This window comes from Odocoileus virginianus, chromosome 8 (genome assembly GCF_023699985.2).
Source record: "Odocoileus virginianus isolate 20LAN1187 ecotype Illinois chromosome 8, Ovbor_1.2, whole genome shotgun sequence".
Lineage (NCBI taxonomy): Eukaryota > Metazoa > Chordata > Mammalia > Artiodactyla > Cervidae > Odocoileus > Odocoileus virginianus.
The window spans coordinates 75,843,993-75,871,157 of record NC_069681.1 but is presented as its reverse complement, the minus strand read 5'-3'; the positions used below and the strand labels follow the sequence as shown (position 1 = coordinate 75,871,157).

General features: G+C 45.3%; 1 protein-coding gene across 2 annotated transcripts; it reads left to right on the top strand.

Moving 5' to 3' along the window:
• Window positions 1–319: 319 nt before the first annotated feature.
• Window positions 320–27,165, top strand: LOC139036356 (proline-rich protein 36-like). Of its 2 annotated transcripts, none has more exons than XM_070471752.1 (2): window positions 320–405; window positions 20,368–27,165. In XM_070471752.1, exon 2 carries the CDS (start codon window positions 20,543–20,545, stop codon window positions 21,686–21,688), a length of 1,146 nt encoding a protein of 381 aa, XP_070327853.1. In that variant the 5' UTR covers window positions 320–405; window positions 20,368–20,542; the 3' UTR covers window positions 21,689–27,165. The 2 variants fall into 2 exon arrangements, with proteins under 2 accessions (XP_070327853.1, XP_070327851.1); XM_070471750.1 differs by lacking the exon at window positions 320–405 and having other exon boundaries at window positions 20,048–21,566; window positions 22,314–27,165.

Sequence of the window (27,165 nt, the reverse complement as noted above, 5' to 3'; positions counted from 1 at the left end):
ACAAGTGGTATACATCACATAAAGACACTAAAGACCACTAACATTTAGCAGTGGGTTGGAAAATATATATAAAGCCAGGGAGAATGAACTTCCTTACCCCCCAAATCAATCCAGTTTCTCTCTAAAGGTTGATGACAACACCTCCTCGGAATGGAAAGGTGAGAAATCCGGCTAGTTGATGGTTCAGCAGGCCGCCTCTCCTTCCGGATCCCTTCATTCTCTTACAAAGGAGCCAGGCACCCCTCCTTGGCCCTGGAGACCGGCGATCAGCAAGCAGAACAGACAGGCGTCTTCCACAGGACTTTCTAGGAGCCTGCACGTTCCTGGAGGAGGCCAACAACGAACAAGTAAACAAACAACATAAGAAAGAGCACTTCGGATGCTGCTCAGGATATGCTGATAAAGGTGAGTGATGGAAGTGGGAGAACGGGGCCGGGGCGGGGTGGGGGGACCGTCTGGAAAGGCCTCTCTGGGGCGTTGCAGCGGGAAGTTCGCTCATTTTCCAGCTGGGTTGGTCACCCACCTGCTGACCCTCATTCTGGGGCTCTGACGAGGCGTAGGGGCGGCTGAGGCTCAGGACTCCCCCGGGGCAGCCCCAGCAGAAGCCCCTGCGGACCCTGCAGTTCGCTATTTCCGAACTGCCTGGTCCCCACTCCTGATCCAGGAAGGCCCCGCCTGGCCTCCCACTTCCCAGTCGCCCCGGGGAGCGGCCTGGTCTCGGCTCTCAGGATGTGGAGGCTGCAAATAGCTCGGCAGCTGCAGCCGGGAGCCGCCGGGAAGCGCGCCAGCCGCCGCCTCGCGGGCTCGGAGCCGCCGCGCAGAGCGCCCAGAGCCCACCGAGGCCGCCTTGCCGGCGCGGAGCCCCCTGCACCGTGCGCCCCGGGGCTATGGAGGAGCCTGATCGCTGCCTGCCTCCACGACGGCCAGCACCAGGGATCCCCTGTTCTGCCCGAGGTGAGGGGGGACGGGCCCCCTCTCTGCGCAGAGCTGACTCCACCTCTCGGGGGTCTCGGTGCCTGGCCTGACCCCAGAGAGTCGTTCAGTCTTTTGACATCATCGCCTTAAAATATTTTTCTCTAGAGTTTCCTGCTAGTGACAAGACTCACATTCTCCTCTGACCACACTCCTAAAACTTGAAAACCTGTCTTATTTAGACAGCACCATGGCAAGTTCCTTTTTATATCTTTTTTTGTTTGTTTTGTTTTTTTGACCGTGAGTCTTGCAAGATCTTAGTTCCCCGACCAAGGATCGAACGCACCGCCGGAGTGAGAGCGCCGGGTCCTATTAACCACTGGACTTCCATGGGATTCCCACAAGTTCAGTCTTTTAAGAAAGACGCCTAAAAGGAAATTTAAACGGACCCCTTGCTCTGCCCACAAGCGGTGGAAACAGGGATGGGTCCTGGTCGCCCCCAGCCCCAGGCTCTTCTCCCCCAAAGGAGAGTGGGAGGTGACACTGGGGGCGCAGAGCGTTGTTGGAGCCCAGGGTCCTCCCGCTTCTCGAAGTTGGGTACAGTTGCCTTCCAAGGGACAGGTCGCTTCCCCCCAGCCCCTCCCTGGTGCCTGCTGCCAGAAGAACTTCCGGTGCCTTCCAAGGTCAAGGTCAAGTTGCCCTGTCTTGGGTGGCAGGACCCCGGCCGGTCCCACCCAGGCAGTGAGCCTGGGGGCTGCTGGCAGAGCCCGAACCCCACCCAGAAGTTGCTGGGGGTGGGCGGGTCCTTGGAAGGAGACAAACTGCTCTCCTGAGGTAAGTGGGCGGAAGAAAAAAAACACAACTGCTGAGATTGGCCCAGATTCTGCTCTGACGATTGGCCTTGGTCCTGGGGGAACTTCTGGGGTTAGTTTCAGCTCCTCTCTCAGCTTTTATGTGCAAAGGACAGAGAAGACACCATTAAGAAATGAGTGTACAGCGCCATAATTGTCACAGGAAACGGCTGCCAATGACCGTGACATTAGATTTTCATCTTTCTTCTTTTTGTTTTTCATTGTGCAACCAAAAAACTGTCAACGTTTATCAGCTAAATGTTAAGATTTCAGCTGGTACTGAGTGTATGTTATTTGATGTTATTTAGGAGGCCTCAAAAACAAAACAAACAAAACTCAAAACACTTGAAAGAAACCTATCCAGCTTGACAGGTCAACAGTGAAGATTTTGTGAAATAACCAGATTTGCGGTGAATGGGAAGCCCCATTATGTTGTTACTCTTTTTAGATTAAAATTTAAACATGCTTTAGCAAATACGTCCGTTTCCTTGAGGTGGAGGTTTTGTTTCAGGTTCCCTTTCAATGGCCTGAGAGAGCTTTAAGTCTGCTAGAAACTCCCCAGAGAGGAGCTCTAAGGTGGAATATTAACTCCTCTGCCTATTATATGCATAAAGTCAGGCTACCTCCCTCCCCGGGGGCATCAGAAATTGCTTTTGTGCACTGTTTGGAAAGGCCTTTGCATCCAGAAACAAAGAAAAGTGAAAAACACAACAAAATCCCAAAGCAATGCCTGCAAAGAAATAAGAATGTGAAGTTCAAAGACCTACAGAGCCCGGAGTTTCAAGTCACCAGTTTTCAAAAATCATTTAAGTACAGGCTTTGAACTCACACTGCTTTGTGCCAGCCCTCACCTGACAACTGGCTAGATGTGTGTCTTTCGGCAAGTATTTAACCTCTGGTGCCTCAATTTCTCCATTTGTAAAATAGGTAAAATAATCAGCTTCATAAGGCTTCTCGGTCAAGTGTGAGAATTTAATAAAATAATCCATGTAAAATCCGGCACAATGTTTGGCACTTGGTGAGAACTCAGTAAATAGTGAGCTATTTTTACATAACAATAACAAATTGTATAATAAACAATTTGCTTGTTATTAATATAATTACTGTATGTTACTACAAAGTGTTTTCTCCCCCAACTTGGGTTTTCACCAAAACATATTATGGTGGCTTCACCCCTAATTATTTGAACTTGATGCCAGTGATTCCAGTCACCTGGAGAACTTACAAAGGGACTGATGCACGAGTCTCACCCACAAGGATTCTGATTTAACAGTCTGTGGTGTGGCCTGGGCTTTGGACGTTTTGAAAGCTCCCCAGGTGATTCTAATGTAGATCAGCCAAGTTTGGAAACTAGTGCTTTTTGGTGTTGTCCCAATCAAAAAGGCAAACAGATGTCTACAGTTTAAATCAAATTAAAGCAGTCTGTATTCTGAGCTTCTAATCTGACTTATTTTGCTGCATTAGCCATTCAAATCAGCCAATCCCCTGACATATTTTCACTGAATTTATAAGTTTTGGCTGATTTGACCAATTAATTCCGTTAAAAAGTTTGATTCATTAAAATCACATGTCCACAGCCTCAAGTAAATTGAATTTATTGGAAATCAGCTAGGATTGTGTATGTATTTGGAAGTTTTTAGGTTACACATTACCATAGAATTTCAAATTATTTAATTCCATTCTGTACATTTACTAAGAATCTGGATATTAAATTAAAATGCTGATAGTTTTGAATTGATTTGTCCAATTCATTTAGTAAAAAAAAAAAATGGATTTCTCAAAGTCCTATAACTACAGGTTAAAGAAATTGAATTTGTTGGGGACCAACTAGGATTTTAAGTGTAATTGGGAGTATAAACTATTACAGAAGTACACATTATTGAATTCCATCCTGCACATTTGCTAACCCACCAGATGTTAAAATGCTGAGTTGGAATGAGGTTAATGTTGTCTCGTCCCTTTGATCTCATCTGGGGTACTTTGGATGGCATGTAGGTTGCTATCAGATTTGACACCGCTATCTGTGTATTATTAACCTCTTTAAAAAATTAATGAGCGTGTTGGTCCACTTAGCACTCGGGTCACAGTGATCCATCAGAGGAACCATGAGTGAGGTGGCACTCACAGCCTCTATCAACTTGCTTTCTATCAACATTCTCCATTAGAGGCACACAATACCAGGTAAGAAAAAGCCCCTGACCAGAAGTTCTGGATCTGGTCATGGATCCAAGGCATTACAAGCTACCTTTTTTTTTTTGAGGGAGGCTGCGCCGTGTGACTTTTGGGATCTTTGTTCCCCGACTAGGGATTGAACCAAGGCCACACAGTGAAAGCACTGAGTCTGAACCACTGGACCACCAGGATCTCCTATCACAGGGTACTTTAACTGGCTGGGTACGGTGGACCTTCTTGGGCTGTATCTGTAGTTGGACAAAACAGAATTCAACCACCACTTGTCTCCAAGTGTTTATGTTTAAAATATAGAACAGTTATCAAATTGAAAACCAGGCAATTTTGCATGGGCAGACTACTTGCCTCACTGCCGTACAAATTATTTGTTTATTTGGGTATTTATATGTAAGGGGCAAAGAAACAACATCATTAGAAAATAGAGGGCATAGAACAGTATTTTAAAATTTCCCTTCTGATAATTTTATGAAAAAATGAATTTTGGCTAAAGATTGGGGAAAAAAAAAGATTGGGTAAAAATATTAGCTGATAATCATCTGAAGGGTAGGAAGGGAATGAATATTTAATAAGTGCCTGTTCTATGCTGGACTCTTTCTGTGTATAATGTCCTTTAATCTTTACAATCTCTCCTCAGAATAGAATCAGTTCACAGATAGGGTAGTTGAGGTTCAGAGAGGTTAAGTAACTTACTCAAAGCTACATAGCATAAAGTCACAGAAGTAGGATTTGACCCTGTCAGTCTGCCCCAGACACTGTTCACTACTTGTCAAGGTGGTTGACTGTCCTGGTTTGCCCAAAACAAGGGGCTTAGTTTGAAAACCAAGACAATTCCCAGAAAACCAGGACAAGTTGGTTACTCTCCTTGGTAACTGGAGGTTACTGTTCCCTTAGCCAGCCAACCAGATTCCAGGTCCCAGGTCTACCCCTGGTAAGAAGGAAGGGAGGTGTGAATCCCTCACTTATATCAGAAAATAATCTATCCAACCATATTACACTCCCACTGGAGAAAGCAAGTTAATGGCACTTCTGATCAAATTACTATATCCTTAGATCACATAGGTCAAGCACCTGCAAACTTTTCCCCTGAAAGGCCATTTTAGTTTGTGGATCACAGGGTCTCTGTCACAACTACTCAGGCAGGTCCTTATGGTGGGAACCAGCCATGGACAATACAAAAATGAAGGGGTGCGCTGTATTCCATTCAGAGGTGGGAGGTGGGCTGGATTTGGCCCATGAAAAGTCTGCCAAATCCTGATGTAGATTATTAATAAAGAATCTTTTGAGGGACTTCCCTGGTGGTCTGGTGGCTAAGACTCCAGGTTCCCAATGAGGGGGCCCTTGATCCCTGGTCAAGGAACTAGATTCCACATGCCACAACTAAGACCCAACGCAGTCAGATAAATAAACAAATAATAAAGAAAATTTTTAAAAAATCATTTGCATAGATAATTCAATCTGAAGAAGAGTTATTTCTGGAAGTTACTTTAATTGGGGGTAGGGCCGGTGGGCCATTGGGAGCTGTCTTTTGGCCTAACCTATTAATCAGTTAGTCGTGCCTCCTCTTTTGGCTTACAGAATCAGGCTTTTCTAATCCTACTCAAAGATCGCATCGTGTGTGGGTGTGTGAAGGCGGTGGTATGGTATCTCCCATCACAAATTTATATCCCCTCCTTGTCTGTTGGGAAATATTAGTCACATTCATCTCTCCACTGTCTTTTCAGCTTCTTCTATTTCCATACATCATTTAGAGAGCAATTCCTATTGCACTCTACAAAATCTTAAGAAATATTCATTTGCTTCAATACAGCATTTTCTTTATTGCGTGCTGGAAAAATATTGCTAGCTTTTTCTATTGCTGAAAAGCAATGTCACTTTAGCACCGGAGCAGCCTCTGCCATTCCAATATTCATTCACGCGTACCTTCATCCAGTCACTGGGTGCTTATTCACCCTTCAAGGGGGATGGAGAGGGGGCCTCTCACGACCTCATGCCCCTATCGCAGATATGCCCCCTACTGGTGAGGGTGCAAACCGGCCTAGTCAGATGCAAAAGGAACAATGGGCGTGGCTTAAGGATGCGGTGTGTTGGGGGGAGGAAATGCAAATTTTCCAGGATGGGGGAAATAGCAATTGGTAAGACTTGGGCTCAGGATTTATTTATAAGCCAAGCACAGAGGGAGATAATAAATAGATTAGCTCAGGAATAGAAAAGGTGCTCAGCCTTTGGAGACAGCGAGGGGTCAGGCGGAGGGCACAGGTGCTAAAGCAAGCAGAAGCCACTGTATATTTTGAACAGGAGGTGGGCAGTGATCAAAATGGCCATGCAGGCAGGGTGTCCTCCTGGTGGTCAGGGAAGGTAGAATTGGGAGGCTGGGTCAGAGAGTGGTAGCTGAAATATGGACAGTAAGGGACAGAGTCCAAAAAAATTCCCCAGGCATCAGGAGGATGATATTAGTGTCACTAGTTCCAGAAAACATAGGAAGAGGTGATGCTCATTTATGAAGATGGCTGAAAAAACTGAAAAACTTCAGGTATTTTCATACTCCTTGAATCAAGATGGGCTTCCTTTGTGGCTCAGCTGGTAAGGAATCCGCCTGCAATATGGGAGACCTGGGTTCAATTCCTGGGTTGGGAAGACCCCCTGGAGAAGGGAAAGGCTACCCACTCCAGTATTCTGACCTAGAGAATTCCCTGGACTGTATAGTCCATGGGGTTGCAAAGAGTGGTACATGACTGAGCAACTTTCGCTTTCTTTGAATCAAGATGTTCTCTGGGCGAGCAGTTGAGAAATCAGGGTTACCTGTGCAGATTTTATGTGGAATGCCCTACAGAAGTGATAGCTGAACCAGGCAACGAATCTCCTATACTCTTTTTGTTGATTCATTTGCCTAATGATCTATGCCTAAACTCTTTCTTGTTTGGCTGAAAAGAAATGTATCAGAACTAGTGTCTTCTTCTGAGTTACTCTGGCTGCCCAGTGGCCTAGCTCCCAGACAACATCCACATCGGACACGTCTCTACTAGCCATAGTTTGGTGTGTTTTTTTGGTAAATATATCTTTTAAAAAGTATTACTTTTTAAAATTTTTCTTGGCTGCACCATGAAGCATGTGGGATATTAATTCCCTGACCAGGGATTGAACCTGTGCCCCTTGCACAGGAAGCATGGTCTTAACCACTAGACCACCAGGGAAGCCCCTCTACTAACCATACGTTTTGAGTTAACCTATAAACTGCCCAATTTACCAGCTCCAGGCAAGGTGCAGTTCTTACCACTGGTTTTCCATTACTGCAGGGCACTGCTGAATCCTGGCAGTCTTGCCCTCACTACAGTAGTCGCCGAATTCGTGATGGGTAAGGCTGCACTGATATACTCTTGCCTGGGAAATCCCATGGACGGTGGAGCCTGGTAGGCTACAGTCCATGGGGTCGCGAAGAGTCAGACGCGACTTCACTTCACTTTTCACTTTCAGGCATTGGAGAAGGAAATGGCAACCCACTCCAGTGTTCTTGCCTGGAGAATCCCAGGGACGGGGGAGCCTGGTGGGTTGCCATCTATGGGGTCGCACAGAGTCGGATTCGAATGACCTGACTTAGCAGCAGCAGCAGCAAGGCTGCACTGATTCCTAAAATGTTGATGTTCACTCTTGCCATCTCCTGTTTGACCACTTCCAGTTAACCTTGATTCATGGACCTAACATTCTAGGTGCCTATGCAATATTTCTCTTTACGGCATCGGACTTTACTTTCATCACCAGTCACATCCACAGCTGGGTGTTGTTTTTGCTTTGGCTCCATCTCTTCATTCTTTCTGAAGTTATTTCTCCACTGATCTCCAGTAGCATATTGGGCACCTACCGACCTGGGGAGTTCATCTTTCAGTGTCCTATCTTTTTGCCTTTTCATGCTATTCATGGGGTTCTCAAGGCAAGAATACTAAAGTGGTTTGCCATTCCCTTCTCTAGTGGACCACGTTTTGTCAGAAGGATGAAACAGAGGATGAGATGGTTGGATGGCATCACTGACTCGATGGACATGAGTTTGAGTAAGCTCTGGGAGTTGGTGATGGACAGGGAAGCCTGGCATGCTGCGGTCCATGGGGTCATGAAGTCGGACACAACTGAGCGACTGAACTGAACTGAAGCTTGCACTTGATTTAGGAAAACTGAATCATGCTGTGTATAACTCTCAAAGCAAATCATTTAAAGAAGACATTACAATAATTGGGCTTCCCAGGTGGTGCTAATGGTAAAGAACCCACCTGCCAATGCAGGAGACATAAGAGACTCGGGTTTGATCCCTGGGTAGGGAAGATCCTCTGGAGGAAGGCACGGCCACTGACTCTAATATTCTTGCCTGGAGAATCTCATGGACAGAGGAGCCTGGTGGGCTATAGTCCATGGGGTCGCAAAAGAGTAGGACACTACTGAAGCAACTTAGCATGCATGAATGCACTACAACAGTTAAGAATACATCAATACATGTTAGATAAATATTTAGATAATGCATGCAGGAAACGAGGCAGTCTTTTTGTTTGAGGATAAAATCAACTATTTACCTGAAAACATTTCATAACTGTTTAATTTATCAATTTAACCCCTTGACTTCAATTTCCTAACTATATACTTGTAAGGAAGGCATTACTATTGAAGATTATTACGATGTCCAGGAGAGGAGACTACTGTAATAAATAATTTAGCTTCTTTATGCTTCAGTTGCTTTCCTAAATTACTTATGAAACAGCAACAACTAATACTGCTGCTATTGGGAAAGTTGACTATCCATTTCTTGTTTAACAATGCAGTCATTAAAAGAGAGAGATACTTGGAGTGAGAAACTCATTACTGGATTAAATGCAGATTCTGGTATCTTGAGAAGCTATGTGTTTGGTTTGGCTGAAGGAACTCAAAAGCCACCAAGCAAGAGAATGACATTTGTTGTAGCCAGAGTAAACAATTTTTATTTCTGTTTTCCATATGCAAGCATATGAGTAGAACATAGCACATTTTATATTTGTACATTTTGGGAAAACATGTAGAATTATAATCATCATAATATGAAACACGTCCCTTATGCTACTGAATGTTTCATCACTGCTTGGCTGCTCTGCATGGGCAGACAGAAAGGAAAATAGTGATCCCATGAAGTTTCAGTCCTAGTATGGATTGTGTATGATCCAGCAAGAAAGACCCACACCTGAATTGTCTCAGATCTGTAAAAATTTATTTTATAATCTGTGTCCAGAAGCTGTGATTCAAATATCATAGTAAGTTATCAAATATAACCCTCAGTGCCAGGAAAATTTTCCTTGAACCTTAGTGAGATTTTTTTTCCCCCAGATCTCAGTAGAGATGAAAATATTTCCCACTCTCCATAAGCTCCAAGATTCTCTCTCTCTCTCTCAAAGAGAGTTATTTAGAGGCAGAACCGCCACCGCTGGACATAAACACCATCAAATTTGTGCTTGTCCAGCAAGGCTTTGCCCAAAAGTTCAGAAAAATTGGAGGCCTTTTTATGAAATATCGTTCCTCTACGTTCAAAGAGTTATGCCTGCCAGGTGAGATGTTTGCAATAAACTTAATGAACTTCCATATTTTGAGAAATCAACTGTGGGTATTAAGACTGGAAACAGAAGAAATTAATGAAAAGAAGTTACTGACAGGGTTTTCTCAGTGTCCAGTGGTTAAGAATCTGCCTTGCAATGCAAGGGACACAGGTTGGATCTCTGATCCCGGAAGATCCTACATGCTACAGAGCAACTAAGCTAGTGTGTGCCTCAACTACTGAGCTGGTGCTCTAGAGCATGTGGGCCGCAACTACTGAAGGCCACGCACCCTACAGTCCATGCTCCATGGCAAGAGAAGCCACTGCAATAAGAAGCCCATGCACTACAACTAGAGAGTAGCCCCTGCTCGCTGCAACTTGAGAAAACGTGGGTAGCAGCGAAGACCCAGCACAGCCATAAATAAATAAATAAATAAATAAATATTATTTAAGAAGTTATTGACAATGTAAATAAATTCTTCAACAGTGCTTGGCACATAATATGTGCTCAATAAATATAACACATACTATTATAATTTTATTATTTATAAATTTTTGGGAAAATTCACATTTAATGACAAATGGGAGCATGGAGATATACAGTTATAAATGTATACACCTATTTACGTATGTAATGGGTATATGTGTAAATAGAAGCGTCTGACTCTTCTAATTGCCAAAAATAATCTTTGCTTGTGAACTAATTCATCACTGTTTGCTGTTTGTTCTCCTGTTGAGAGTTGAAAGGAGATCACTGGCAGAGGTGTGAATGGCTCATTTATTTTAATCATTAACCTCGAAGCCTCACCACAATTATTCTAATCTCAGCTATTCTAATCTCAGCATTGAAGCAACTTCAATCATTGATGGACTGCCCAATCAATGAATTAAAATTGCAAAACACCCTGCCTGGTGCCCCCTTTTGCACAGATGCTAGAAGGTTCGAATGAGAAGGGCTGTGAGGTGTCATCCAGCACGAAGCTCTTGTTTTACAAGTGAGGACAACGCAGCCCAGAGTCATAAGGTGACTGGCCAGAGCCCACTGCCAATCCCAGACAGGTCATCTCAAGACTAGACTTTGACCGCTGCATCCAGGCTCTGGCTAGTCTTGTTATCTGTGAGGCTTTTTCTCCTGTGAAAAAACGAGTCTATCTGCTTACACTGTGAGGAGCCACAACAGCTGGATTTGCCTCTGTGGCCTTTCATGGGTGGTGGCCTCCTAAACCTCTCATAGGTGGAGATGCGGGATTATGATTCTAAGATGATGAACTGAGGACCCCAGCAGGGCTCTCCTCTCCCTCCCCTTTTCTGTTCTGCTGTAGCAGGTAACCTAAAAGAGACAGGTGCCCAGGAACACACCTCATTTCAGAATTAAAAAGTCTGCTGTTTTACTTTTTGTTTTTCAAATGTATTTAAAATTTTCTTTCTTTATTTAATTTATTATTATTCTTTTGGATGCACAGGCTTTCTCTAATTGCTGAGAGCAGGGGCTGCTCTCCAGTTGTGATGCGAGGGCTTCTCATTGTGGTGCCTTCTCTTGTCGTAGAGCCCAGGCTCTAGGCTCTAGGCACGCGGGCTTAGCTGCCCCCAGGCAGGTGGACTCTTCCCAGACCAGGGATCGAACTCATGTCCCCTGCATCGGCAGGTGGATTCTTAACCACTGGACCACCAGGGAGATCCTCCAAGTGTATTTTTATTTATTTATTTTTCCAAGTGTATTTCTAAATGAAGTCTTTGAAAATAGGTCACTGGAATCTCTTATATCTAGACAGCATTGTGGGTGAGAATAGGTTGTTGATGAGTTCAAGAAATCAGTGTTCTCTGATTCTGATGTCCAGGTAAATTTGCCTGGAACCACAAGTGCAGAACCTGCATGGAGAATGGGCCAGAGGCTGCCTAGGCCAGGATTAGGGTCTCCATGAGGGTGTCTCCAGTAGTAAGCCAAGTGCCTTGGGACATCACAGGTGCTCTGTGAAGTTGGTTGGATAAACTAATGAAAGCATAATAAGCAAATTAAATGTTTACTTCTCCAAAGCTTCCATGGGAATCTAAGAGTACCTTCATCTGGAGGCAGGCATTGGTGCTTTCTAAATTATGTTTCTCAAACCAGATGGCTACTTTGGCAAGATCAAAACACCAACCAACCAGTGAAACATAACCCCAAACAAACCTTTAAACTTTTCCTTCCACCTCTGGTAGCTACTGCAAAGCACATTCCCACATCTGAGGGGCAGACTTAAACTCTAAAGGGTGACTTGGGAATGCACTCCCGCACCCCATCACCTCCTTTTTTTTAAATATCTTTTATTTATCTGACTGAACTGGGTCTTAGTTGCAGCATATGAACGTTAGTTGTGGCATGTGGGGTCTAGTTCCCTGACCAGGGATTGAACCCGGGCCCCTTGCATTGGAAGCCAGAGTCTTAGCCACTGGACCATGAGGGAAGTCCCCCTTCCACCTCCTTCTGTTTTCCATGAAGACTAGCTGGCTAGCCGCCTGCAGCACCTTAATCACCTCTTGAAGGTGCATCCATGGCAAAGCCCATTTCCCATCTTCTTACCTCTGTGGGGTTTTGTGTATAGCATGGTGTTCCCATCAAGAAGAAATGAACACTTAAGTTTTGCCTGCTCCCTTTTAGACAATTCCTCCTTGATGAAGGCTTGGTCTCTCTGTGGCTAGAATTCTAGCCAGGCCGACTTCAGATTAAGCATGTCTGTGAAGTGGTGGAAGATGCTTCCAACTGGCTCATCAGACAACTGTGTGTAATCAAAGGACTCGTGCTCGGGGACAGGTGCTCCAGCCCAGAGTATGCACGCACACGTCCCACCAGCAAGAGACCTCACCTGGCATGAGTATGCATGTTTTAGAGAAGGAGCAACAGGTGAGAAGGACAAAAGATGAAGCCAGACTCCCCTCCCAAAGCCTGTAATGACATGGAGCCAAAGCCTCCTTTAGGAGTGCTCACTTTTTGAGGTGAAATTGCATCTGAAAACACGTTTTTGCCATGTGAACACCGAGTTCTCTTTCTGGCAGCATCAGCAATAAGACATCTTTATGTGGACCACAGTTTCTTTCCAGAGACATCAGAAAAGAACAGCATTTGCCTCATGGGTCTAAAAAGGACAGCCTGTGTCCTTTCTTAAAACCTTCCACTGTGTTGTTCCTGCCTTTGGCTTTGAATTCTAGGAAGTCGGATCTGTGTGTCCCTGAGCCAAGAAGACAGCGTGCCCTGGGTCTTTCACATGGCAGCTACATTTCACAAAAGATGAGTGCTTCTTACCTGGTTTTTCCTGTAGCATTTAAAAATTCTGCACTGGACTTTGTCATATCTATTTTTTTTCTTCTCTCAAGGCACCGCCACGAGCTAATGGGAGGGAGAAACATTAACTTCCCTTTGGCCTGAAGAAAGGTCAGCGCCACGTCTAGAATCACACAGGGACTCAGAATACCTGCCTGGGTGGTTTCTGAATCAGTTTGAAGGTTGGCTATTTAAATAGCAGTAGGTGTTTATTCATTTTGGAAGTCTCTTAAGCTCTGTTACCAAATGGTCCACAATCTAGATGAAGGGGGGAAATCATTTAGTGTTTACTCATTGTTCCCAAGCCAACAAAGTGAAAATAAAAATATACTCAGGGGACTTCCCTGGTGGTCCAGTGGTTAGGAATTTGCCTGCCAATACAGGGGGACATGGGTTTGACCCCTGGTCCAGGAAGATGGCAACAAGAGAAAAACCTGCACAGCAACAAAGACCTAGCACAGCCAAAAATAAATAAATAAAAAATTTTAATATATATATATATTCGGGAAAGCTTGTAGAAAATTTTTCTCATGATAAATCTACAGTCCAGTTACTAGGAAGCAGAAAAGTCTATTTGAAAGATAGCTCTAGCTTTCGAGGTGAAATTCATGAAGCAGATTTGTGCCCCTCTGACCACCCCCACCTCCATCCTAACTATGAAAAAAAATGCCCGTAAGTGGCAAGATCCACATCTAAGCCCACTTGACATTTGAAATTTTTTCTTATGTTTGAGTGAAAACTGACTTTCCAAGTATTCACTTTTTTCTCTTTACTTAGATGTTCATACTGGAAACAAAATGGTAGAGAAGGAAGGGACTAGAGTGGGTGATTGAACAAGCTTGTTCTACACACTGGCAGCCTGGGATGCACCCTTATACCAGCTCATGCTAGTAATCACTGTATGGCAATGATTGCTTCTAAACAAAAGTTTCCCCTTAGTCATAGTCTCTCCAATTCAATAAAATAATCATAGAAGTTGGTTGGAACCACCTTAGTTCTTGCCCCTGCTTTATGCTTTGCATGTGAAACAATTGTAGTTCCTTTAACAACCCAATCTCTTTTATTTTTATTTTATTATTTTATTTTATATTAATAAATAATAAATAAAATTTAATTTTTTAAAATTTTTATTTATAAAATTTTTATTTTAATTTTTATAAATTTATTAAAAATAAAGAAATATTATGTATTTATTATTTTATTATATTATTTTTTTATTTTATATTTTATTTTTCAGCTAGAGCTGTGTGTTTTCTGATTAGGTTCTCCCATTTTCTCGGGCAGTTTGGAAATTTACCCATGCCGGTAGCCCTCACCATACAAACAAAAATAAAGCAGCTCACACAAACACATCCCCAGACTAACAGGAGGATTGGCCCACCTGCTACAGTCAGACTGTATCATTGACAAATACATTCACATGTATTTGTACATATGGTCACCCATATGTACAAATATGGATCCTTTGGCCATTTAATTGAGCCAATTAAATTCTAAGATAGTCCAAAGTTTACCAAATTGACCAGAAAATTCTTAGCCACCTAATATGGCAATGAAATGAAGACACATCTTTCAAGAAGATGTTGGCAGGGCTTCCCTGGTGGTCCTGTGGCAGAGATTCTGAGCTCCCAGTGCAGGGGGCCCAGGTTCAATTCCTGGTCAGGGAACTAGATCCCACATGTCAAAACTAAGACCCAGTGCGGCCCCCCAAAAAAGGCATTGGCTGTGACAATGACTAGGGAAGAAAGAAAATCCCTAGAATTCTTGGCAACTTGGCGAGTTCATGTTGCCCTCTGTGGTGTATGGGTTTCCTCCAACTGATGATAATCACAGGAACTGGTCCTACCGGATGTGAAAAAGACAACTGAAGAAGAAGGAAAACTTTCTCTACAAGTTGAAAGTAAAAGAAGCTAGCAAGGCTGATAATAGTGTCTATAGATTTTAGATATGAAAAATTATAGACACTGGTTTCAGTTATTAAAAACCATGAGCTAGAGCTTTTTGATCGCTTAATTAAAGTTCTTGTTCAAAAAGTGTTCAAACACAACCTTGAACAGCTCAGTTTCTAAAACATCATAAGAGTGGGAGAGTGAAGAAATCTATGCACGTCTGTACTACAGGAGAAATCCTATCATCAGTCCCTAACAGTGAGTGCAGGAGTCCCAGCGTGCTTGTTAACGATCTTACTGAAAAGGTGGTGGGGAGCCCTTGACAACGTTATTAAGGGGGATGAAAGCCTAGACTTGATAAACAATGCCTTACTCCAGAGCAGTTCAGCACAGTCTAGAACTGGAAAAGCTACCTTGTTTTGCCTGTGAAATTTGCATGTTTTGTCCCCTTTACAAGTGTCACCTGAGGCCCTTGTACCTCACCTTCTCCTGTCTCAACCTTTAGCCTAAAGACACCCAAGTTATAGTGTGCGTTCCAGATATTCCAATCACTAAATGTCAGTTCACCGAGGGGAAATGTCGGTTAAAATAAAAGCAGATTTCTCACAATTATTATCGTGGCTTGCATGGCCTAGGTTCAAAATTTTCATCCTTGGGGACTTTCCTGGTGGTCCAGTAGCTAAGACTGAACTCCCAAAGCAAGGGGCTTGGGTTCCACACCTGGTCAGGGAACTAGATCCCACATGCCGCAACTAAAAGTTCACATGCCACAATGGGAGATCCAGCGTGCCTTAAAGAAGATCCTGCATGCTGCAACAAAGACCTGGCGTGATAAATAAACAGACACGTGTTAAAAAAATTTCACTCTTATTCCATCTGCCCTCTCAACCCACACTCCCAGGTGGGAGAAAAGGGGACTAGAAAGGAACAGAGCATGTACTTTCTTTCCTTTCAGGTTCTCCTAGTAAACTTTGGGCTCTGGTTTGGACCATGTGTTAATATCCTGATGTAAGAATTCTGATAACCTGAGTTCTGATATCAGAGTAGCCACATCTTATGGTTTTAACACTCCAGTGGCTCTGATGGTAGTTGAATCTATTAATGGCCACTTTCAATAGTGCCCATATATAGACTCAAATTCAGTTCTGAGCAGTCTGAAATTGTGCAAAGCGCAGCAACTGGCCACTTGCTAGATGATCATCCATGGTCCAACACATTTTAATTCTACCTGCTTATTCACCAGTTGCCAGACTAAAGAAAGATATTATGTCCAAATCAAAATTGTTTATCTTGCATTTCATAGCATAAAGGAAATCCTAGGTGTCTGAGTTGGCTTCCCAAACAATTTCCACTGACCCAGTTCATATTTCTCAACAGGAAGTCTTACAGACTCGGGAAATGATAAAATGTATGCAATTGAGAGCCAAAGATGATCCCAGATAGAGGTCAAATATAAAAATATACAGGGACTTCCCTGGTATCCCAGTGGTTAAGGCCCTGTTCTTCCACTGTCGGGAGTGTGGTTCAATCCCTGTTTGGGGAACTAAGATCCAGCATGTCACATAGTGCGGGGGTTGGGGGGGCAGAATAAAATAAAAAATATACACATTCAGAGAAATAGAAATAATACATTTGGGGGCATTTTCACAAAAAGTTGCCTCTTTAGAGAAGAAATGAAAATTATACTTCTTTACCTGAATTTTCAGATGTAACTCACTTGATAGAATACTGAAATCCTCTCTCATTTTTATGACAAAATTGGACTTGTATTTCTCTATAACAAGTGTCAGACCCAGAAAAATACAAAGAGCTCAGTAAGAATGCAGCAAAATGTTCTCTGCAAAATCACATATCTAAAGGTAAGATTACCTTTTACTGATAAATTATTAAAAGTCTACTCAAATTAAGCTACAGAATATGAATGCAAAGTAGTCAGAGTTACTTTTATACTTGGCATAATAGCTAATAAGGGCTCCCCTGGTGGTTTAGATGGTGAAAAACCCACCTATAATGCAGGAGACCCAGATTCAGTCCCTGGGTCAGGAAGATCCCCTGGAGAAGGGAAATGGCTACCCACTCCAGTATTCTTGCCTTGAGAATTCCATGGACAGAGAAGCCTGGTGGGTCCATGGGGTTGCAAAGAGTCAGACCTGACTGAGGGACTAACACTTTTACTGATAGCTAAGAAGCTTAAAAAGAAAAGCGATATTATAACAGGACCAAACAATGGAACAGCAGAGTCACCAGGCTTCTATCAAGACTTCTTCTTAAGACTTTGTAAGAGAATATCCAAGTTTCACTTTTTGTGCAAGCTTCTGGCATGTGGAAACGAATGGCTGAACTTGGTTCACGCCTAGAGGAGATATGCAGACACTTTGATTCAAGACGCAATAAAATAACCGGTTTGCTCTTTGGCCTCAGACAGAACTGCCAACGAGTAAGGATTGTGTAGACTGGGATTGGGAAAGAAGGCCACTTGGCAGGGAACGGAGGTATTAGTGAGAGCAAACAAGATTGCAGCAAATGTCAGGGTACAGACCACAACCCCCAACACCAGCATGCAAAGTCACTTGTTTATATGGCCTTTCTTCCCCAACTCGAATGGAAGTTCCACGTGGGCAGGGGTTTTACATTTGGCTCATGGCTATTATCCCCAGTTTCTGTAAGAGTTCCTGGCTCATAAATATTTGATGAGTGAATTAACATCAACCAGCTTTCAGAAGACAGATTTGTCCAAAGAAGTTAGATTCCATGAATATCTAATAAGCACCTAAGCAGTGCTGTGCTAAGTGCCCTCGAGTAAGGCAGAAGTGACTCTGTCGTGGTGTGGAGTACAGTGCTGGGGGGAGGGGTGGTGCTGATGGTATTGGGGAGCATCTTGCAGAACACCGTCACTTGGAATGGTGTGTATTACATGCTGGGCCGTAGGAGAAGCAGAAGTGTAAACTTTAGTCCCTCAGTCCTGTCTAACTCATTGTGACCCCATGGACTGTAGCCCGCCAGGCCCCTCTGTTCATGGGATTCTTCAGCCAAGAATACTGGAGTGGGTTGCCATTCCCTTCTTCAGGGGATCTTCCTGACCCAGGAATCCAACCCAGGTCTCCTGCATTGCAGGCAGATTTTTCACTGGCTGAGCCACCAGGGAAAGGCAGAAACTGGGACCCAAATGCCAGGCCTGACCTTGGAATTTAGTGCCCTGGGCTCCCTGTGGACAGGAACCGCTTCATTTGTCCTGCGTGCTTGATGCCAGCTCAGGGTGCTTCCAGCAGCTGCTCAGTAAATGCCTGGGAGTCCAGGAGCTGGCAGGAGGGATCCAGAGAGGGGTCCAGTCTAGCTGCAGGACCAGAAGGCTGGCCGAGACAGCCTGGGACTCGGCCCAGGCCTCCATCCCCACCTCTCTCCCTCGAAAGCCAAGGGCAAGTCCAGGACAGGGACTGTCAGACTGAGGGCTGAGAACTTGTGCCCCAGAATTAAATGTTAACATGTGAAACCCCAGGGCCCTATTTGAGACTTCCTGTATCAAAATCTTAGGAGCAGGACCCTGAAACTAGCATAAATGAGTTTCCAGATAAATCTCCTGCAGGTACCAAAGGCTGAATTCTACTAAAGTAGAATCTAGTAATAATTCTCTCTCAAGAACCTGCATTAGTAACTGAAATCCCAAGGGCAGGAGAAATTAATATTTGGGGTGGTTCCTATGGACCAGGGGCTGTTCAAAATTCTTTCACATACAATAACTCAATATTCAGTCTTTCAAAGGGGTAGTTTTAGTATGTATTTTTTATTTTAAATTTACTTATTTTTAATTGAAGGATAATTTCTTTACAGAATCGTGCTGGTATGTTAGTTGCTCAGTTGTGTCCGACTCTTTGAGACCCCCATGGGCTGTAGCCCCCAAGGCCCCCTGTCCCTGGATGGGATTCTCCAGGCAAGAATACTGGAGTGGGTAGCCATGCCCTTCTCCAGGGGATCTTCCTGACAAAGGGATCAAACCTGGGTCTCCTGCACTGCAGACAGATTCTTTACCATTTGAACCACCAGGGAAGTAAGGATAGTAAATAACTTGTGCTAGTTAGGATAGTAAATAACTTGCCTAACGTTGCCTAGCAGGTATGTAGTTTAATTGCTGAGACCACATGCTCCCCTGTGTCTTGCTGCATTTTGGGGAAATGCCCCAAGGAGGAGTCAGGACATTCCGTTGTCTCTGTCTTTATTCAGTTTCTGATTTGCTGAATCTGTCAAGATGAATTTCTGGAAGTCAAGATTTGAGGTTTTAATTATACATGCATTACATCTAGACAGAGAGTGTCGAAACCACCTATGACTTTAATGATCCTTATAAAACGGCTGAACAATAGATGAAGTAGTTTGTCCGGGGTCAGAAAACTTGGGGTACAGGGCAAACAACTATCTTAAGAGGACAACAGTGGTGTGTGTGTGTGTATCTGTGTGTGCGCGTGCTCATGGGCACACAAACGGTCACTTCTGACACTGCCACTCTGCTTCAGGTCTTCTCAGATTTCAGAGAGGCCAAAGGTCCAGCCTTCCCTGTGAAATATCCTGATTTTTTAATACAGATAACGAATTCAAAAGTTTAAAACACACTTCAAAGGGCAAACAAACAGGCCTGGAAAATGATGAAGAGTGATGGATGGAGCGCCAGCCTACAACCTACCTCCCAGGGACTTTTCTGCATGCATTAGCTGGGATATGGTTCAGTGAAACCTCTGTCTGGGCATCCTGTTCCCATGAACATCCATCCTTTCACTACTGCTGTTCAATGTGATAAAACACACATCACCGTGTCTTTGATTTTATGCAGGTGAATGAGTCCTGGCCCAAAGACATTTTTGTAAACTGAATTGGGCCTATTAACCTACCATGGAAAAGATGCCCCATTCTGATTTTGGAGAGACGGTCAATCCTCATTGGCCAATTGAAAATGAATGATTTCCAGGCTCATTTGAAAGGAAAATGGGGTGCCTTTTTTGGGAGAAGGGCTTTCAGTTTTAGTAAGCACCCCCTACTGCATCTGTTTCGTATTAATTGATTGCATTTGGAAATTTCCTAAGAAGCACTTCTTGGCACTTAAGCATTAAAGCTGCTCTATTTCAGAGCAGAAATTCTTTCTCACATACAGACCTGATAATGTGATTCAGCACATATGATGTAATGACACCTTTTCTAAAACTGTAAATTTATAACAAGGAATAGGGTTTTCGTCCTTTTTATTTAATGATTTACAATGTTAACTTATGGAGAATGACTATGAAGGAGCCAATGCATAATTGTGGTTTTTTAACCCTTCATTCTTTCAGTGCTGGCAGCGCCTTAGGGCTTCTCATCTATTTTAAACCAGAGTTAAAAAGGTAACTGCTCCTTCTGTGCCTTTCTTTTTGCAACGTGTATGCGTTTACGTCGTGTTATCAAGTGAAGCAAGGTAACCGGACCAAAGCAAAAATCATCACCAAATCAACTTCATACGATGTCACCACGTCACCGTCACCCAGTGTTAAACACAGCAGAGACGCACACGCATCAGTGTGGATGGGTTAGAAAGGCGCTCACAAGGCTCACCCGCAATGACTCAGAATTTCAAGACTCAACAGAACGCCTCCATGGACGTGAAGCCGGCGGGTTCTTCTCTCCCTTATTTTCATGGCTATGTTTTTTTGTTTTTTGTAGTTTTCCACTGTTAAGAAAAGCGCATCAGAGGAGTCTGGTGGATTTTGGAGAAGAGCAGCCTCCTGCCTCCCGGAAGTCTGACGGAGCCCAGTTCCCGGACGGTGCGGCCGTGGACCCCGGGGAGTGCCCCCCGCGCCCCGAGGGCCACGGTCCCCGCTTCCCGACGTCCCCGCTAATGCCGCCGAGGCCCGGGCGGGGTGGGGCGGGGCGGCCTGCGCTTGCTTTGGTTGTTGTCGGTTTTTGCTTTTTTGTTTTGTTTTTGCTTGGTCCAGAAAAGCCCCGCCGTGCTACCCTACTCTTCCAAAGTGGGTCCGCTGTCCCAGAGCAGTGCTCGCGGTCGGCATCCACCGGTCCTCGGGAGCCGGGGAGGGGTCCGCGCCCTCGCCCTCCACTGATCCCCACTTCCTCCTTCCTCCCCCGCGCCCCTCCTCCACCCCGCTCCCTCCCTTCCCCCTCTCTCCCCCTCCACTCCCCCCGCCTCCTCCCCGCAAGCGCCAGCGGGCCCCGCACCGTCTCCTCCTCCCACCCCCACCTCCCCTCCTTCCCCTCCCTCCCCTCCCTCGTACGGCCTCCTCCCCCCACTTCCTCCCTCCCCCACCCCGACCTCCTTTTCTCCAACTTCCTTGCCTCTTCCCCTCCCCTCCTCCTTCCTCTACGTCCTCCCTCCCCATCTTCTTCCCACCCCTCCTCCCCGATCTCCGCGCCTCCGGCCCCCCAGGGCTGCGGGCGGCTCCCGAGTGTCGGCCGTAGCCCACACGCTCGGGCAGAGGGTGTTCCCCAGGCTCCGAATCTGGAATTCGGCTGGGCAAAGGGGGCTGGCCCCGCCCGCTGCCCGGGACCGCCCTCGAGCCCTGCCCGTCCGCGCCCGGAAAGCCGGGCTGCTCACTTTCGTGACGATTCTGCCCTTGACGTTGAGCACGGATTAAAGGGCGGTAGTCCTTTCTGTTTTAGAAAGTGTTGTGAGAGCGCCAGATGGGAGAGAGAGGGAGGCGCGAGAGAGTGGGGAGCCAGTTGGTGCGGTGGGCCGGGGTTGGAGGGTCCTTTAGGGCTGAATTGCGCTGCAGGGGCCGGTCAGTGTACCGACCAGGAGGCCCGGACCTCGAAACCCCAGCGAAAGAAGTGTGTGGTATTTCTGCTTGCAGAAATGAGGCCGCACGTACTCGTTTACAGCTTCTTCAGACTCAGTAGCTCCAGATCGTGTGAGTCTGTTTTATTCCCATTTGCACTCGAGGACATTGAGGCAGGGGACAGGCTGCTTGTCTTGGGTGCGGTCACACAGCTCTTGGTAGCCCACCCAGGGTTCACACCTAGATGTCTGTGACTCCTAACCCATATTCTCCTGTGACCTAGTACTGGCCCGGTTCAGACAAACGGTTAGGCTTTAGCACACCTTGTTTGCAGGATGGGCAGGTAGATTTGCCGGTAGGTTTGTGCTCAGAATTCTTTGCAGATTCCTGTTTCACAGTGGAGGTAATCGGTTCATCTTTAGCCCCAGGATGTTGAGCAGACCTTTCATTAGCAGGAGTCTCTGGATTCCTAAACCCTCTCCAGAGTTGAGTGCTGGAGGAGCTGTGCCTGCCTTCAGTTAACCCAGGCCCACCCTGGGGTTCATGAGGGAATTTCCCTCGGCCCCAGGCTGGTGTCCCGGTGCAACATTGCTAGACTCCCCAATAAGAGTTCTTCAATCCCCCCAGTTCCTGTTCTCTTGCAAAGGAAATCTACAGTAGAGGGAAACCAGCCAAGATGAATTAAACTTGAAGGTTTAATGGGACTCAAGCAACATACCCAGAAACCTCTGCTGGACCATGGAGAACCCCTGGGAATAACTGGAATTTTGGCCCTTCGGGTACTTTACAAGATGTTTGCTCTGGAGACTAAGGAGAAAGGTGATGATGGAATGCTTGTGGTCCTCCATTCATGTGTGTTCCTTTCCTGTTTATCCACAGGAAATAGGAAACACACCTGGTTCCCTCGGGCTCTTCCACAGTTTCTTTTCAGAAGATTTCAAGACACTGCTAAGGATGGTTTTTGCTTCAGTTGTTGTTTTTACTTCTACTTAATATCTACACGCACATAAATTACCAAAACACGCCTTAATCCTCACTCACAAATGAGATAAAGATTTGACAAGCCTAGCCTTCTAAGAAAGTCCGTGGGAAGCTTGGTTCTCTAATGTAATGTGTGACATCTGTTCCAATACAGTGCAGGGGAATCCGTGTTTAAGATACTGTGTCGGAGAATAATACCTCAGGGTGCTATCTGATGGCTCATTTATTCCTAAACCTCATACAGCTCCCATACTGATAAATAAATCCCCCCATAGGAGCAGTAGGAAGTTCTCTTCCTGGTTATCCTTTCTCCTTTTTTATGGTTTAAGAGCTGAAGCCACCAGAAATGGGGATTAGTACAACCTGACACACAAGCCCCCCCCCCCTTATTTTTTTAATTTATTTTTGTGCATTTATTTGACTGTGCCGGGTTATAGTTGAGGCAGGTGAACTCTTAGTTGCAGCTTGCAGGATCTAGTTAGTTCCCTGACCAGGGATGGAATCCGGGACTCCTGGATTGTTAGCGCAGAGTCTTAGCCACTGGACTGCCAGCGACGTTCTAACCAAGCCTTGTCTTTGGGGTGGGCAGGTGCCATAGTGGGCTGTGTCTTCTTAGGCAGACAGCCAGGAAAGGAAGGAAGCCGGTGCCACCGGGCCAGAGGGCAGCAGCTGTGAAGCCCTGCAATGCAAGGGGCACCTGTGGTTCTGGGCAGCTGCGCCACAGCAGAATCAGGCCACTGTCTCCAGGGTGGTCACCTTCCCTCATCTTGCTGTCAGGATGATCTCTGAGGGCCTAAGGGCAGGCGTTCCCTGACTGGAGGAGGGACCTGTGGAGGGTGATCGGAGGCTCTTCGACTTCCTGCTGGGCAGCCTGAAGAGGAGAAGAGACTCGGGGAGAGAAATGGACCTGACTCCCCTCCTGTGTCGGTCAGTGGCTAGTGCAGTTGACTCAGAGCTACTTCCTCACCTACCCTTGGAGCCTTCGCTGCCTGCAGATCCCCCTGCACACTCAACCGCCCAGGCGGGTTTGCAACCGCCATGCCCTGGGCCCCAGACACTTCTGGCCACGGCGCCTCTGCCGAATCCCATTCTCAGTGCCATTTCTAGGGAATCCAGAGGGGAGTCCAGGCTAATACACTCCATGAGAAACAATGGGGAATGTAGGTATCTGCCTTTCGATGGGGACCATCAACAGATCCCAATAAAAGACGCTTGCTCCTTGGAAGAAAAGCTGTGACCATCCTACACAGCATATTAAAAAGCAGAGACATTACTTTGCCCACAAAGGTCTGCATAGTCAAAGCTAGGGTTTTTCCAATAGTCGTATGGATGTGAGAGTTGGACCGTAAAGAAAGTCGAGCACCGAAGAATTGATGCTTTTGAACTGTGGTGCTGGAGAAGACTCTTGAGATCAAACCAGTCAATCCTAAAGGAAATCAACCCTGAATACTCCTTGGAAGGACTGATGCTAAAGCTGAAGCTCCAATACTTTGGCCACCTGATGCAAAGAGCTGACTCATTGGAAAAGACCCTGATGCTGGGAAAGATTGAGGGCAGGAGAAGGGAACAACAGAGGATGAGATGGTTGGATGGCATCACCGACTCAAAGGACATGAGTTTGAGTAGGCTCCGGGAGATGGTGAAGGACAGGGAAGCCAGGTGTGCTGCAGTCCATGGGATCGCAAAGAGTTGGACACAACTGAGTGACTGAACAACAACAATAGACCGTGCTCGGATCCCAGGGCTGGCTCTGGGATGGACAAGCTTTGGGCCTGGGCTGTGACAGAATGTGAAGAAGGTGCTTGGGGTTGTCAGCGCCTCTTAAATCATCCTGGAAGAGAGAGCCACTTACTTCTGCACAGGCTGCCGCTTGCTCTGTCAGAGGAAGATGAACTATGAGTAATAAAAGCAAGATGAAGTTCTGTGTAAATCTCTCCAGCGCACAAAGATTGTAGAAAGTTGAGGATGAAAAGGATATTAAAGACAGTCTACATCTACCTTCTCATTCTGCAGCCGTAAAACCCTAGGCCCAGGGAGTTGTGTGGACTAACCGACTGTCACACCGCCACTCCAGCTGCACCAGCTTTGCATGGCTGTTGCATTACATCCTTGGAATGGATCCCTGGTCCTAGAGCATCTTATGAAAACAGGTAAAGAGAAATCCCTGGTGGCCTTGCTCTGAAGAAGCCTCCTGCAATGCAGGAGATGCGGAAGTCGTGGGTTCAATCCCTGGGTTGGGAAGATCCCCAGGAGGAGGAAATGGCAACCCACTCCAGTGTTCTTGGCTGAAAAATCCCATGAACAGAGGAGCTTGGCGGGCTATATTCCATGGGGCCACAGAGAGTCAGACATGACTGAAGTGGCTTGGCATGCACACACAAAGAGAAATCCATCCTCTGGCATCTTCAGCTCCATGTTTGTTGTTTCCAGCTGCTAAAAATTGGCACTTTTAAGTGGGTCATCCTACCAGTCATGGTGGGTTGGGGCTCCACTGAGTGCTGACTTAGAGGAGGGAGGACAGGCCAGTGGTTGGAAGCATGATGGGCCAGCCTCCTGCCTGGCACCGGGGCATTTCTGTCGCTCGAGTCCCTGGGTGTGTGCCCTCAGCAAATACTAACCCACAGAGTCAATTGCCAACTGCAGTCATCTCTACATTTGCCCTCGGGGGATGGAAAGCTGGAGGAAATACTATTTCCTAATCTCGTTGGCCTTAGATTGGAAAGATGTTTTTGTCCGGTCAAGTCTTCAGAGAGTAAATGTGTATCTAGGGTTGCAGAGCTCTCCAGAATCCTTTAAGGCACCTGGCTTTCGGGAAAGACCCATAGATGCTTCTGGCTCTGTCTTTGCCTCCGTTAAGACCTTTGGGTTGCAAGTCACCAACCTAAACTGGCTGAAGTGGGAAGGGAGGTACATAGATAAAGGCATGTCTCATTGAGGCCCAGGACAGGTGGCTGCCACCCAGCCAGGCAGACCCCTCTCCAGCTTTGTCCCTGATGCCTGTCTCTCTCTCTCTGCAGTCGACTTTGTTTCTTCCTCTTGGTGGGCAGCTGGGCCGGGTGGGAGATGATCCCTCTATGATGACCACTATTATGACCACTAATATCTCCTACAGAGATAATTAGCCAAGCAACTGGTTGTCCTCAGCCAGTACCAAATTCCCAGGAGGGAGGATGCAATTGGCCCAGCCTGTATTAGGTACACAACCTGATCCAAGCAAGGTGGCCATAGGTAGGCCGGTGAGCAGGTTGAGGGTCCCAAACAGGAGAATGAAGTGCAGTGAAAAGTCACTTCCCAAGGTGACTTTCCTAGGAATCGTTCCAATTAACTGTTCTTATAGAAAAGTGGTCGGTGCAGGTATGAGTCAGGGTTACTCGAGAGGCTAAATTTGCCCAAATTCTTGAGTGACAAATTCCCTATCATCGATAGTGCCACCTGGGAAGCCCAAAATATTGATGGGTGTGTCCTGTATAAGCAAAATTCTGGGGTTCTTGATAATTTTTAATAGCGTAAAGGTGTACTGAGACCAAAAAGGTGGCGCTAGTGGTAAAGAACCCACCTGCCAATGCAGGAGACATAAGAGACTCAGGTTTGATCCCTGGGTTGGTTGGGAAGATCCCCTGGAGGAGGGCATGGCAACCCTCTCCAGTATTCTTTGTCTGGAGAATCCCATGGTCAGAGGAGTCTGGTGGGCTGCAGTCCATAGGGTTGCAAAGAGTAGGACACAACTGAAGCGACCTAGCATGCACACACTTTGAGATTATTATTATTATTTATCTATCTGAGATGGTGATTTTTGCCCCCAGATTTCCCTTTCAGAAGGCATTGGGCATGTCTCTATTTGATTCTGGGCAAAACTGTGAATGACTACAATTTTTGTACACAAACTTTCATTTATTGCTCATTTTATCTGTTCAGGAAACATGTATTGAGCCCCTATTATATATGTTCCAGGTGTTATGCTCTACTTTGTGATAGTGTAAGAGAAAGACTAGTGTGACCTCTGTCCTCCTCAAGATTTGTGATCTAACACCCATCATTTAAAAGTGGACACTTAATTTCTAATTACATAGGATTTTGTTTAAAGTATCTTTAATATTAATTTCTCATTTGGATACTAATTTCTCACTTAAAAGCTTTCTTCTCTGCAGTCACCCTATGTGTTTTTTTCAGTCTGACTTTATTGAAGTTTTTGATGGCTAAGTCAAAGATCTTTCTTGGTAAATGTCATTTGAAAATATGTGGGTTATTTTCAATCATCTTTTGATAGTGATGTCTAACAGTTCCACAGTGATAAGAGAACAGATTCTGTATTATTTCAATACCTTTAGACCATGAAATTTTTGCACCTTGCTTTTATGTCCCTGAATATGTTCCAGTGTCTCCTAGTTTACAGTCTATGGGAACTTGAATAGAATTTGTATCCTACTGTTCTGTGAAAATGTGTAAATCTTAATTATGTTGAACTGGTTCATATTGCTTTTCAGGTCTACTGTATCTGCCTACTTCTCTGTATATTCATTCTATTAATTTTGGGGAGTTTGATATTGAAACTCCAACTAAAAATCTTAATTTATCTACTTAAAAAAATAATTGTAATACATAGTAGAACTGTATGTAACCTTGTTCTATATTTTCCAAGTCTGCTGTGATTGTTATCATACTTTCATAATTAAAAAAAATTAAAATTGAAATATAAAAGATTAGATATAGCCAATTAAAGGAACTAAAAGGCCTTTGCTTTTTTTTTTTT